The sequence below is a fragment of the Pteropus vampyrus genome, unplaced genomic scaffold (assembly GCF_000151845.1).
Source record: "Pteropus vampyrus isolate Shadow unplaced genomic scaffold, Pvam_2.0 Scaffold196, whole genome shotgun sequence".
NCBI classification, from domain to species: Eukaryota; Metazoa; Chordata; class Mammalia; order Chiroptera; family Pteropodidae; genus Pteropus; species Pteropus vampyrus.
The window spans coordinates 2,438,495-2,450,812 of record NW_011888977.1 but is presented as its reverse complement, the minus strand read 5'-3'; the positions used below and the strand labels follow the sequence as shown (position 1 = coordinate 2,450,812).

At 58.1% G+C, this 12,318-nt stretch overlaps 1 protein-coding gene across 2 annotated transcripts in view; it reads right to left on the bottom strand.

Moving 5' to 3' along the window:
• PIEZO1 (piezo type mechanosensitive ion channel component 1) overlaps window positions 1–12,318 on the bottom strand; it is a 66,796-nt gene that overhangs the window by 28,841 nt on the left and 25,637 nt on the right. For both annotated transcript variants that reach the window (XR_002783209.1, XM_011371889.2), the window contains exon 2: window positions 3,058–3,153. Coding sequence is in view for 1 of the 2 variants with exons in the window: in XM_011371889.2 (XP_011370191.1) it covers window positions 3,058–3,153 (96 nt within the window). In the remaining variant the exon portion in view is untranslated. The remainder of the gene's footprint in view (window positions 1–3,057; window positions 3,154–12,318) is intronic.

Sequence of the window (12,318 nt, the reverse complement as noted above, 5' to 3'; positions counted from 1 at the left end):
GCCAGGCAAAGGCCAAGCAAGGTGAGTGGGGTGTACATTGGGATCCCTCAGGGTGGCACAGGAGTGTTCCAAGAAGTGCCCTGAGAAGCCAAGGGAAGGGGTGTCCTCCAGTTGTCCAAGGCCCCATCTTATGGAGGAGGGTCCAGAGAGGTGGGGACAGGGACCGGGCAGGGCGTAAACCAAAGTCTGAGCCATGAGGCCCTACTGGGGGAGGGGATGTATCGTCTGCTCCGCTGAGACCTGGGTGGGGGCATCTTCTGTTCATAGGCTTGAGATTACAAGACGTGTTGTTTAGGCGAGGATGACGAGAATTACACACAGGGCACCTCATCTCCTCATCCAGCAGACGTTAGGGATCCTCAGGTGCACTGCCCTGAGAAGCGGACCAGACGGCCCTGCCTGCCAGGCCCTTTGTGCAAGCACCTGAGTTAAAGCAACGCCCAGGTGCCGGCAGGGCAGCCTCAGGTGGGTTCTGTTCCAAGGCAGGGACGGGCCTCTTCGAGTCCCTAAATGTTAATCTGGTCACCGGGAACTGACCCCATGGTCTTCCTACAGCTTCTGTTGCATCTCCACCCGGCCTTTTGTGGGCACGTGGCCCATGCCCACAGCCCCAGCCCCTGTGCGGTGGCCCCCACTGCCGGCCAAAGTGACCAAGGAAGGTGCTGGAACTTCCCTGAGGAAACACTGAGGCAGACACTTCCGTTCTCCTTCCCTCCCTGCACCGGGAGCTCCACCCCAGCTCCCCCTGGCTCAGGCAGATGCCCACGTGGGGATGGGGTCAGGGGTCAGTGCCCATGGGGGCCCTGGACAGCATCGGACCTTCCTCCAGGACCTTCCTCCGGTGCTAAGGCCCAACGCTGCACAACCCTCGGCCAGGCACTCAGGCATGGGCAGGCTTCCCATTTTCCTCTTTCCCGCCCGGAAAAACCCACAGTCTCCCTGTCCCTGAAGGGCCTCTGATGCTGGCAGATGGACAGACAGAGGCCAGGAGGGAAGTCTTCCCAATGCCTCTCCTCCCTACTCTGGACTCCTCTTGCCCTGGCCCGAGCCTGCACTTTCTCCACTACTGATGAGAGGAAAGTGTTTTCCAGTCACGTAAAGGGGATGAAATATTTACTGAAATATTTACCGACAAGCGGCTTTTAGCTGAGGGCCTGGGAACAGACAGAACTGGCTCCACGGAGAGAAGAGGATGGTATAGGTGGCAGACTCTGCCCAGCAGGCCCTCCCCCAGGGAGGGAGCGGGGCCCAGCTGGCCTGAGCTGAGAGTCTTGGGCGGACAGCTGAGTCACCCTGGGAGGGGTCTGGCCTGGTCCCCAGCAGCTCCTAGCACTTGCCTAAGCTGGGGCCCCTCCCTTCTCCGCACCTGAACTCTCCCTGTGTTCCAAGACTAGCGCCTCCTGCAAATGCCACAAGCAAAGAGGCAGCCTTATGCGGCGGAGAGAGCCTGTGATGGGCCAGGGAGGGAGTGACCTCTCCCCCTGCAGGAGGCAGAATGACCCCCTCATGGGACGTCCAAGCCCAGTAATGAATAAGTTTCCTTACACAGAGAAGGGAAACCAGGTTGTCAATCAGCTGACCTTAAAATGGGCTGATCCTGGGGCCCTGGGTGGGCCTGGGGCAATCACAGGTCCTAACTCTGGGAGAGAGGAGGAGGGCCAGAGTCAGGGTGCCGGCCTGGACCATGGAGGGAGGAGCCAGGGACCAATAAGCCAGAAAAGACTAGGAAATGAATTTTCTCTGGGAGCCTCCAGGAGAAACCGGCCCTGTGACACCTGATTCTAGACCCGGGAGATGGCGCTGGTCTTCCGAGCTCCAGATGTGAGAGAACAAACACGCGTCGTTCCAGCCCCTCAGTGCGGTGACTGTTTCAGCAGCCACAGGACACTCAGAGGCTCCTAAGGCCCCCAAGGGGCCAGTCTGCTGCCGCCAGCACCTCCCAAGGGCAGTGCCTGTCTCCCTGCATGGCCTTAGCCAAACCCTCAGCCTGCCTGCTGGGTGACTTTTCACCCATCTCTGATGGGCACTGGGGCTCATGCTGCCGACAAACTGCTTCCCCAGGACCCTCTTTTAAGCCTGGGTTCCTCTCTCCACCCTCTGAAACCTAGGGCCGTTCCCACCCAGGGACACGGGACAGTCTTCAGGGACAGGTCCCTGAGCACTTTTCCTGACTGAAAAGCTGGGACAAAAATGGACACTGAAGTACCTGGAGAGTGGGTGGTAGAAGCCCCAGGATGAGGGGTGGGGCCCCTCCTGCCATCTAGCCCGATGTCATCTGCTGCAGCTCTGCATACCCCTCCCCAGGGGACCTGCCTGTGTGCTGCTGGGCAGCGGGTAGGGCTCCTGCACACGCCCCATCCCCCTCTTACACAGGATCCTGAGATGGGGCAATGACCTGTCTACTTCCAGACCCTCTCAGGTGGCTCCGAACTGTGGGCCCCACTGTCCAGACCCTCCTGTGGGCATAGCCCCCCGATGGGCTTTCCCACATCCATCTGTGTGATTTACACAGACTGAGACTCACCCTCCAGGAGCTCAGGACTTTGATGGAGACACAGTGTCCCTGGCTACCCGAAGCCCCAGGGGGCGCCAGGTGAACACATATAGAGCCTGACTCTACGGGGGTCGGGGGGCAGGGAAAGCCAGTGTGGTGGCTGGCCTTAAGGGTTGGCTGGAGACTCGCCGGACAGAGGGGCTGCATGGACAGTGCTGGGGACAGGGTAGGGAATGACAGGGGGCCTGTGGGAAGACTGGCTGGCCCTCAGCCCTGGGTCTGAGACTCCCCAGGGTCAGGGGAATCCCCTCAATGACCCTCAGCATGTCCCTGTAACACATGGTCAGAAAAGGGATTCTGAAAGTAGCAGGGGTCTCTGATGAAAATGAGACGTGGGACCGCTCAGCCTTTACCCATGGCTGTTAAGCCAGAGAGGAAGTCCGCTGCCCAGGGTTTCTGAAGAGGACCCAGCGCCTCCCTCCCACTGGGCTGGGTGCATGTGGACAAAGAGCTCCGAGCCCTGCGCCGCCCATCTCCAGGCAGGAGCTACTGCCAGCCCTTACCTCGGATGCTGTGCCAGGAGGGGCCCGGGAACCAGGGCAGCAGCAGCAGGAAGAGCAGGTAGACCAGCGAGAGCGCGTTGGAGCGGAGCAGGCAAGCTGCAGGGGAGACGCATGGTTAGCACGGCTGCGCGCACGGGAGGATCAGCCCCGCGCCCCCTGCATCACCCCCCGACCTCACTCCCCACAACACTGCCTCCACAACACTGCCCCCCAGAATGTTGTCCCCCCCAAGCCGTGCTCATCATCCCCGCAAAGTGGCCCATCTCCCTGCATGTACAAGTCACAGTGCTGAACATATGACACGCCACCTATCATGAAAATGTGCAACATGCCACCTGTCACTCGGTGCACGTCCACTGTCACACCGTGTCCCCAGACAGCGCCTGACACTTCCTGTCACTCAGTGCATGCACTTTGTCACTCAGTCTACTAATAGTCTGCTCGCCAATGTTACGTTTTGGGGATTGCTCCCTGTAGAAACGTGTGGCTCTCATCACGTCCTGTCCATGTGACCCAGGCGCAGACAGCGCCATGTCCATCCTCCTGTGAGCAGACACTGAGGTAGTGACCGATCTTCCTAACTTGCTTTTACTTCTTCTTAAAATTTTATATTTTCAATTAACATACAGTACAATTGGCTTTTGGGGTCCAGCTCTCGGAGCCTTCACTTGTGTATAGCCACAGGGACGCACGCACCCCGCTCTCCCCAGATGCAGCGTGCCACCTTTGCAGTAGCCCTGCCCCTGCCGCTTGATCAGTTTCTGTGGCTGTGCCTTCCCCAGAATCCTTCACACCACATGAGTAACACTGCCCAGCAAGGAGCGTCTGGCCCGGCCCCTGCCTCTGCCTCTGTGTCAACAGCTCATTCCCGCTTTTCCTCTTATTAACTCCACAACATGTTTTTGTACCCTGTGGGCACTTTCCAGAGTCTCACCCTGTTTGACACTAACTTGACAAAGTGCAGCAGGGTGTCCAGAGGAACCTCATTTGCCCACCCCAGGAACTGAGGGTTATCAGGAGATGATAAGGAGATGCTATATGTTTGATGGTTTCATCACAGGAACTTGGGGCCCATTCAGCCTTTCCTGGGGTGCCCGAGAGGCACTGCACGCTGCCCAGTGGGGCCAGCAGCATGTAGGCACCACTGGAGAGGGCCCCAGGGCTTCAGGCCCCTCTGCCTGTGCCACTCCTCAGTCACTGCCACTAGCGAGCTGGCCCAGGTTGACCCCAGCCCTGCCCACCCAGGCCCAGAGGACAGCGCAGAACTTGGCAGGCACCAGTGCCCACGGCCCAGATGTCTGTGACGGAGCAGTGGGACTCAACCCCTTTCCTTCCCACCAAGAGGCATGGAATAAAAGCTGGCTCCAGAGGCGGGGGGGCTGTTGTTGCACCTCCGCTCTCAGCCCTTCAGACCCCCAAGTGCCAGCCGTGAGCCCAACCATCTCTCAGACCACCCCCTAGCAGCTGTCTGGACAGCCAGGGCTGAAACACTGACTTGGAGCTCGGCTGTGGATGTGGCTACACAGACCATGTTCCCTGGGGGAGGTGACAGGGCCAGGTGGAGTGTGCTAAAATAAGCCAGGGCCAGGTCATCTCCTCTGGGAACAAAATGGGCCAGAATAACAGGCCTCTGGGGAGGACGCCAACAGGCAGTATTCATCTGAGAGATGCTTTTACACCCTGACTGCGCCTTCCAAGCATGGGGTCCCCCTGGGGCATGACCTGGGCCCTGCTTGCCTCACAGCCTCTAGCTGCCCTGATCACAATGACCTTCACAGGGTCTCCTGGAGACAAAGGTATCTGAACCGGGCTGAGGGCAGCTGCTGCTGCAGAGGTGGCACTATTCGCTGCCAGTCACTAGCTGGAGACAATGGCATGTCCTCCTGTGCTAGAAAGGTTTGGTTCTTGGGGCTTTTGCAGTTGAGACAGGCCATAGCTGGACTCCCTCAGTGGTCCCACCCTGGAGGCCAAGACAAAAGAAGAACTCCTCAAATAACTCGGACCACGGAGACTCTGGCAGCTTCCCGCTGACACTCGACCTCACACCCAGGCCCATGGTCACTGGTGGTGCTGGGGGGCTGCCCACACCTCTGCCTGTCCCCCATCCTCACCAGGATTCGGGACCCCAGGATGTCTTTTAGAGGGAGCACGGCCCACCTCCCTCTCCACCTTCACCAGAGCCCCCGGGACCGAGGAGCCCAGGCTTCAGGAAGTGAGAGGAGGTGGAGGCAGTAGGAGCCAGCACTGCCCCCACAGAGCTGCCGAGCCCGGACACGGAGCCACCGCCTCACAGCCAGGCCCACTCTCGCCCCAACCTCGTGACCCTTCCAGCCGGCTCACCCTCCAAGCCTCTTTCTGCATCTGTACAATGGGGTTAAAACTACCTGCCCGAAGGGTCATCAGGAGGCTTAAACCAAATCGCAGATGCGATGTGCAGAGCGCAGGGCTGGGACGCTGGCTTCGGTCCCTTCGCACTGACCCCCTAAGCCCCTTCTATCACTCCACCATGTGGGAACCCCAAAGAACCACATGGTTGGTGCTGTGGTCCTGAACTCGGGGTTACCCGCCTTTTTTTCTGGACACTGCAGCATGCTTCCACTCCCCGGGGAGCCGTCCCTAAAGTTAAGATGCTTCTTTCCATTACACACACTAGCTATAGTGATCAGTTCAACTCTAAATCTAAAGTTTTTCAACAATTATACATTTTCATTTAAAAAAAATCAATCTCATCTGGCCCAAGAGGCAAAAAAGAAATGCACTTATGGCCAAGAAGCCTTCTAAAGTTCCTTTTCGTTTTCCAGAACTGCACTTTTCGAGCTACTGGGCTCTGCTTCTCTCCCCACCACAGTGCCAGCCCCAGCCCCGTCCCCAGAGAGGTGGAACCCTCCCCTATCCATCCATCCATCCATCCACCCACCCACCCATCCATCTACCATCCACCATCTACCCATTTGTCCATCCGATCTTTCGTACACCCACCCCGCTCATCCATCAGAGTAACTTTCTCCTGAGGACCTGTTCTGCAGGTCCCTGACCCCCGGCATTCATGTTCTGATCTACCAGCGACGCCAGATGCCTGCACCAGGGATGGCGTGCACAAAGCCCGTGACAGGGCGTCTAATGTGAAATAGCCCCCAGGGAAGCTCCTGGCAGCAGAGGCGCAGCTTCAGAGGGACAGGTTCTCACCTCCACATGTCGCCCGCGGTCTCCCCTGCCGGGCTCTGTAAGAGACCCTGAGGCTGGGACAGGGGAAATGCAGAATTAGTGTTTAATGGGTACAGAGTTTCAGGTTAGGATGATGAGAAAATCCTGTGGATGGATGGTGGTGATCATTGCACAATACTGAGCACGCACTTAATGCCACTGAACTACGCACTTAAAAAACGGTTAAGATGGTAAATTTTAAGTTATGTATATTTTACCAAAATAAACAAATCCACAGCCCTTGAAATCAGTGAAGGATTTCAGAAACCAGAGCCTGAGGGGCAGGGGCTGGCCCGAACCCAGTCCGCTGCTGTCAGTGGAGCCATGGGGTGTTCTGGAGCCAGGCCTCCCCCATCCTCTCCCCACCCCCAGGCTGAGCAGGAGGCAAAGAATCTCAGAGAAGTTCTGTTTGCCAAAAGCAGGAAATGGGAGATGAAGAGTCAGAGAGAGGGGAGCGTGTGGGTAGCTCTTTGGAATGGACTGCACTTCAGCCCTGTCAGGCCTGGTAGAGGGTGGACGGGCTGCTGCCCCACCCCGGGGGAATCCGTGTGTGCCACAGCCCAGCATAAGGCCTGCCCCGGAGTGGGTAACAATGCCCTCCCCAGTTATTCATTCAGCACACAGCTGACTTGCCCAGAGGAAGACACTGTCGAGGCTCAGAGGACACATCCAACAGTTAGACAGTGAAAAGCAGAGAGTGCCTTGGGAGGTGAGTGTCTCCATTCACACAGATGAGGAAACTGAGGCTCTAGCTCTCCTAGGGGCCCCAGGATGTCTCAGAGCACAGCCCACTCAAGCCATTCCTGCCCTACCAGAGTGTGCCAGCTCTCCCAAAGACAGGCTGTGAGATGGGTCGGCTGCCCTGACTCTATCTTCTGCCATCAGCCCTACCAGGAAGCTAGCACTGGGCATCGGGTGGCGCCCGGACAGCTCTGGATGCCGGCCCAGGGGACATGAGCTGGGAAAGCTGGGCTGCTGGCTCCCAGCCCTAGCAAGGCAGCCTGGGGGGAGCGGGCTAAGGGTAGGGGCTGGGTGATGTTCCCACCCTGTTGACCTCCTCTTGTCATCAGGGACAGGGGACCGGGCGAGAGGCCAGCCAGCAGAGCAAGAGTGACCTCGGGCCAGCACGGGAGCAGAGGCAAACTGGCTTCAATAGCAAAACCTGAGCCAACTCTTGCACTCTGTTATTGTTTAGATGAGGAAACAGAGGTTCTCAGAGGGGAGGGCTTCTGTGGTGGGGGGTGCAGCCAGGCCCTAGGTCCAGACTCCTGGCTCCACATCCAGGGCTTTTGGAACACTATGAGTCTGTCCATTAGGGTTGCTGGTCTAAGGGCCATGAACGTGGCCCCACTGTGACTGTGCATACCAAGGAAGCCCAGGGCATCAGAGCAGGCTGCCTGGAAGAGGTGGTATTGCTTTTGGCCTTGAAGGCCAGTTGACCTCAGAGAAGGCATAGAGGAGGTTTTGGTCAGCTCCAGGTTTCAGCAGAGGAGGAAGGATTCATCCGGGGGAGGAGGTGGGGACCAAAGACAGCAGAGAAGAGGGGACAGGACCTGCCTTGCCAGGCAGCTCCCACCTCCCCATAGGGAGCTGCCAGTGGCCAGGATGGTGACCTCATGGGGGAAATATGCCTTTTCCTGAGCCAGGAACAATAGGATGAGGGTGGGGGCTGGGGGGGGGCAGGGGGAAGGGAGAGAGAAAGCAATGCTGGGCAGGAAAGAGCTCTCTCACCCCAACTAGCACAAGCTTAACCCCTCTCAGACCCTCACCCAGCACATCAGATCCTTGTCCTATAGATGAGGAAACTGAGGCCTAGAAGGACAGACTGCCCCCCTAGTCTCAGCTGGTGCCAGGTCAAGAAGGGAAGGCGAGGAGGGCCAGCAATGAAAGTCACAAACATCCAGGACCACTCTGCTGGGACATTCCATGCAGAGGGCTGGATACCGCAATCAAGGCCACAGGGAGCTGGAGGCCTGCCCAGGGAAGGTCAGACACCTGAGACCCCAGGTCACATGCAGTTCCTGGAACACGTCCCCCCAGGCCCTGGAATCCGCTTGGATCGTCCCTGCACCGTCCTTCCTGCGGGAGCCTGAGTGAGGGCCACCTGCTCTGAGCCTTGGTTTCACTATCTATAAAGTGGAGCAAACTGCGCAGCACAGAGGGTTGTGATGGTGACGGGCAGGCACCTCCATGTGGCTGTTCACAGGGTCTTTGCGGCAACCCTCTGGGGTGGTTATTTTTAGTGCAGTTCAGGGAAGTTCCAGGAAACAGACCCAGCAACCTGAGCATGACACCACACTGCCCTGTGACCCACAGGCTGGCCAGTGGTTCTGAGGGAGACGGCTGGAACTGCCCGTGTCCCAGGGAGAGGCGGTGAGGCCTGTACGGTTGGTGGACACACCATGGCCATCGCCCTCACTGTCCCCGTGCACCTGCAAGGGACACTATCATTATCTTTACTTCGCAGGTGAGGAAACTGAGGGAGCCCAAGAACTGGGGCTGATGCACCCGCCACGCCCTGAAATAGTGTGGGTCTAAGTGGCCTGGAGTATGGAAGGTGGGGGAATGAGGGTCACCCCGAGGCCAGGGTACAGGGGCTGCCATACTGGCCCACAGGACAGTCTGCAGATGGGGCGCAGGGGGGTTAGTCTAGGACTAGCGAGACTGAGGAGATAGCTGGTGGGCAGGGGACCAGGAAACCAGGACCAGGGCAGAGCTGTCCACCCTCCCGCCAAGGTGAGGGGACAACCAGACTCCTCTGAGGGACAGCCAGAGCCTTGGCACATGGAGGAAATAAAGTCAACATGAGTAGAGGGAGGGAGCAGGGCCCACAGTCCAGGGGCTTCGCCCATCATAAGGCCACTTCCTCTTCTTCCCACTGTGCTTCTCCTGGGGTGAGGCCCCAAGTGCCTGGGGCTGAACTGCTAAGTTGAAGAGGAAAGGGCTGATGGCCAAGGGCTGAGTAGTCAGAAGAAAGTTCTAGAAGGAGGAGGCTCAGTGGCACAGACCCCTTGCCAGGAACAAGGCAACTTGTCACAGCCTTCCTCTGGCTCTCGGTTCCCCGATCTGTGAAATAGGGTTGGAGCCTGTGATCTGGTGGTTTCACTCAGCTCTGCAGGAGAGAGGGGTCTTTCTGGAACCCAGTTCCCTCAGCCGTTAAGTGAGAAGGATCATAACTACCACCCTGCAGGGGCTGCCGTGTGAAACAGTGCCCAGCACATAGTAAGAGAGAACTAATGTGGACCAGTCTCTAAGGCACTGCTGGACGCCACAAGCCAGTTGCCCATCTATGCACACTATGATTCTTTTCACATAAGACTAAAACGAAAACACAAACAGTATTCGTGTATATAGATGTATAAAAAGGCCTAGAAAGATCAATACCGAGCCGATGCCCACGTTCACCTGTGCGGAAGGGTCACCGGCTCCATCTATGAGGTTTCCATTTTTACAAGGAGAACTCTCTCATGGGTTACTAGGGTCATCGCCAAATGGACTTACTGGGGGAAATAAAGAAGACTGGAGGAAACATACCACAGAAGGACGTTGGGTCGCACAGCCTAGGCTCTCCTTTCACTGAAGGGGCTGGTGGCTGGGAAGGACATGAGTCATCTGAGTTCCCAGAGGACAGTGGCCATAGCAGGACTGGATTCGGGGTCTCCTGACCAGGCAGGCACCTTGTGGGCCGGTCTTCTGCCACTGGGCGAGACTCCTCAGAGGACAGGGAGGGCCCAGAGATGGGAGGCCCAGGTTCCCCAGATGACAGCTGCCAGGACAGCTGCCAGGAGTGGTGATCCTGGTCCCACCGCTGGCCCCTCCCCCAGCCTACTGCTTGCTCTACCTTATTTGGCTTCGAGGAGAAACCCATAAACACTTCTCTGTTAATTTCTGCCAGCAGGTAGGAGGGGCAAGGAGAGGAGGAAGAGTTAGAGGGAACACAGATGTGGCAGAAGGGGCACCTGCAGTGCCCGGCTGTCCCGTGCTCGGCTGTCCCCTGCCCTCCACTGGAGGTGCCCAGGCAGCTGGGCCTTACACTCCCACAGTGGCTCCCACAGTGCTCAGGTATTCACATCGGTCATGCCCCCCTCCCCCAAGGGAGGGTGCAAAAACTGAACCCAGACCCAGGCCCAGAGGTGACCAGGGCTTAGGTCGACCCCACCTTGCAGGAAGAGGAAAGGTGGCGAGGTTGGCCTAGTCAGCAAAGTGTCCCCTAACCTTTCAGGACAAGAACCATTGTCGGGGTCAGCATGGGCAGTGCAGCCCTGCATCTCAGATCTCTGGCACTCAGGGACCCTTGGTGAGCACGCAAAACGTGGAGTGTGGGAAGGAGGCCTGGTTGGCCCAGACCCTCCCTCACGGGCCATGCCCACAGCCCGAGCAAAGCCTGCCAGTGTTCTTGAAACACCCGACACTTCAGCCATCTGCCCCTCAAATCCCCCGCCTCCTGCTCGTCACCCTCTGTGATGCACCCTGTACTACATGCGCACCCGAGACCCTGTCCCACCTGCAGCACTCACCACCCCGGAAGCCCACCTCACGAAGGGCCAGGCCCTCTGTCCCCTTGGCAACTCCAGCACTGGGCACACACTGGCAGTGTCGGAGGCTTCACTCCCACAGCATGGACAGTCACAGGGGTGGGACCCTGCATGGCATTCCTGCCTCCCTGCCCAGCCCAGCTCTGAAGGACAACGAAGCATGCATCTAATGCACACCCCTCTTTAGAGTGTAGCACAGACCCAGGCATGAAGAGGAATGGTTTCTAGAGCAGTTTGCAAAGCTCTAAAAACTCAGGGACTTGTCACAAGAATCCCTTTCGTCTCACAGAATGAGGCCTGTGGCAGAAAAGGGCTACGTCTGCCTGAAGTCCACAGAGGATGAGGACCAAGGTACTGACATGGGCAAGGGGGCAGCCTGGGCAGAAGGAGGGGCCCTTGACAGTTAAGGGACATTGTGTTACCACGAAGCCTGGGCACCATGGCGCAACCTTAACTAGCACAGTGTCCAGGTTAATTAGCACAGCATCGGGATGCTTCGTTTTACAGCTCACGTGACCCACGCAGGGCAGGGTGAGCATGGTCAAGCGTCTTCCCCACACCAGCTCTGTGAAGCCATGGTGAGTGCCCAGGGTCTAGGGGGGCTTGGTGGCTGCTGTGGGCTGGGCACAGAGGAACCCCACAAAAGGGACAAGGCAGCCACTGCTGCCTACCAGAATCCGCCCGCTCAATCCCTGTGGGTTTAAAGAGCACCAGTGGCATGCCACCTCCTGGCCACGCTCAGCCCCAGGCTGTCGGCGAACCACCTGTTCCAGAGGTTGAGGGAGGGGCAGCTGCAGACACGTGACAGTACAGGGGACAAATGGGTGGTAGGAGGGGATGGCTACCTGCCCAGGGAGCAGGAACAGCCCACGGGGCCCAGCAGAAGTCAGAAGGCCTATACTTTGCAGGACAGGAGTCAAAAGTCCCAGAGGTTAGGCGCTGTGCCTGCGATAGCCCCAAAAGAGAGTAGGGAGAATGAACCAAGTCTTGGGGGTCCTGATAGCCCCCCAGCAACAATGCCACAGGCATCGTCCACGAGACTCCTACACAAGCCCAGGCCGATACCGCTGTGTCCATTTCACAGATGAGTAGGCCTAGGCTGCAAGGAAACGGCTCCCCAAGGTGACAACAGGTAGAGCAGTGGGGACTTGAACACCTGAGGCCCAGCTCTCAACCAGCACTGCCTTGCCTGATGAAGCCCAGGCCAGAGTGATGCATGCTGACGAGAGCTGCTCCTTGAGGGCACAGGCAGCCTGGCCTCAATGACTGTTTCCAGGCCTCCCAACCAAAAAGCGTCCACGAGTAGAGTCGCCTCCCGTACCCCCACAGCAGGCAGAAGGGTGCTCTCTGCTCAGGTGAGCAAGAAGGGGCACTTTGTACTCCTCAAGGCGGCTCAGACCCCTCTCCCCGGCACGGCTGGGAAGCTCCTCCATCAGACCCGCTTCACCTCCAGGGTCCCAGGAAAACAGCGATGACCTTGACTGTGGCCCATTGTGAGGAGAGCACATATTTGTTATGTTTT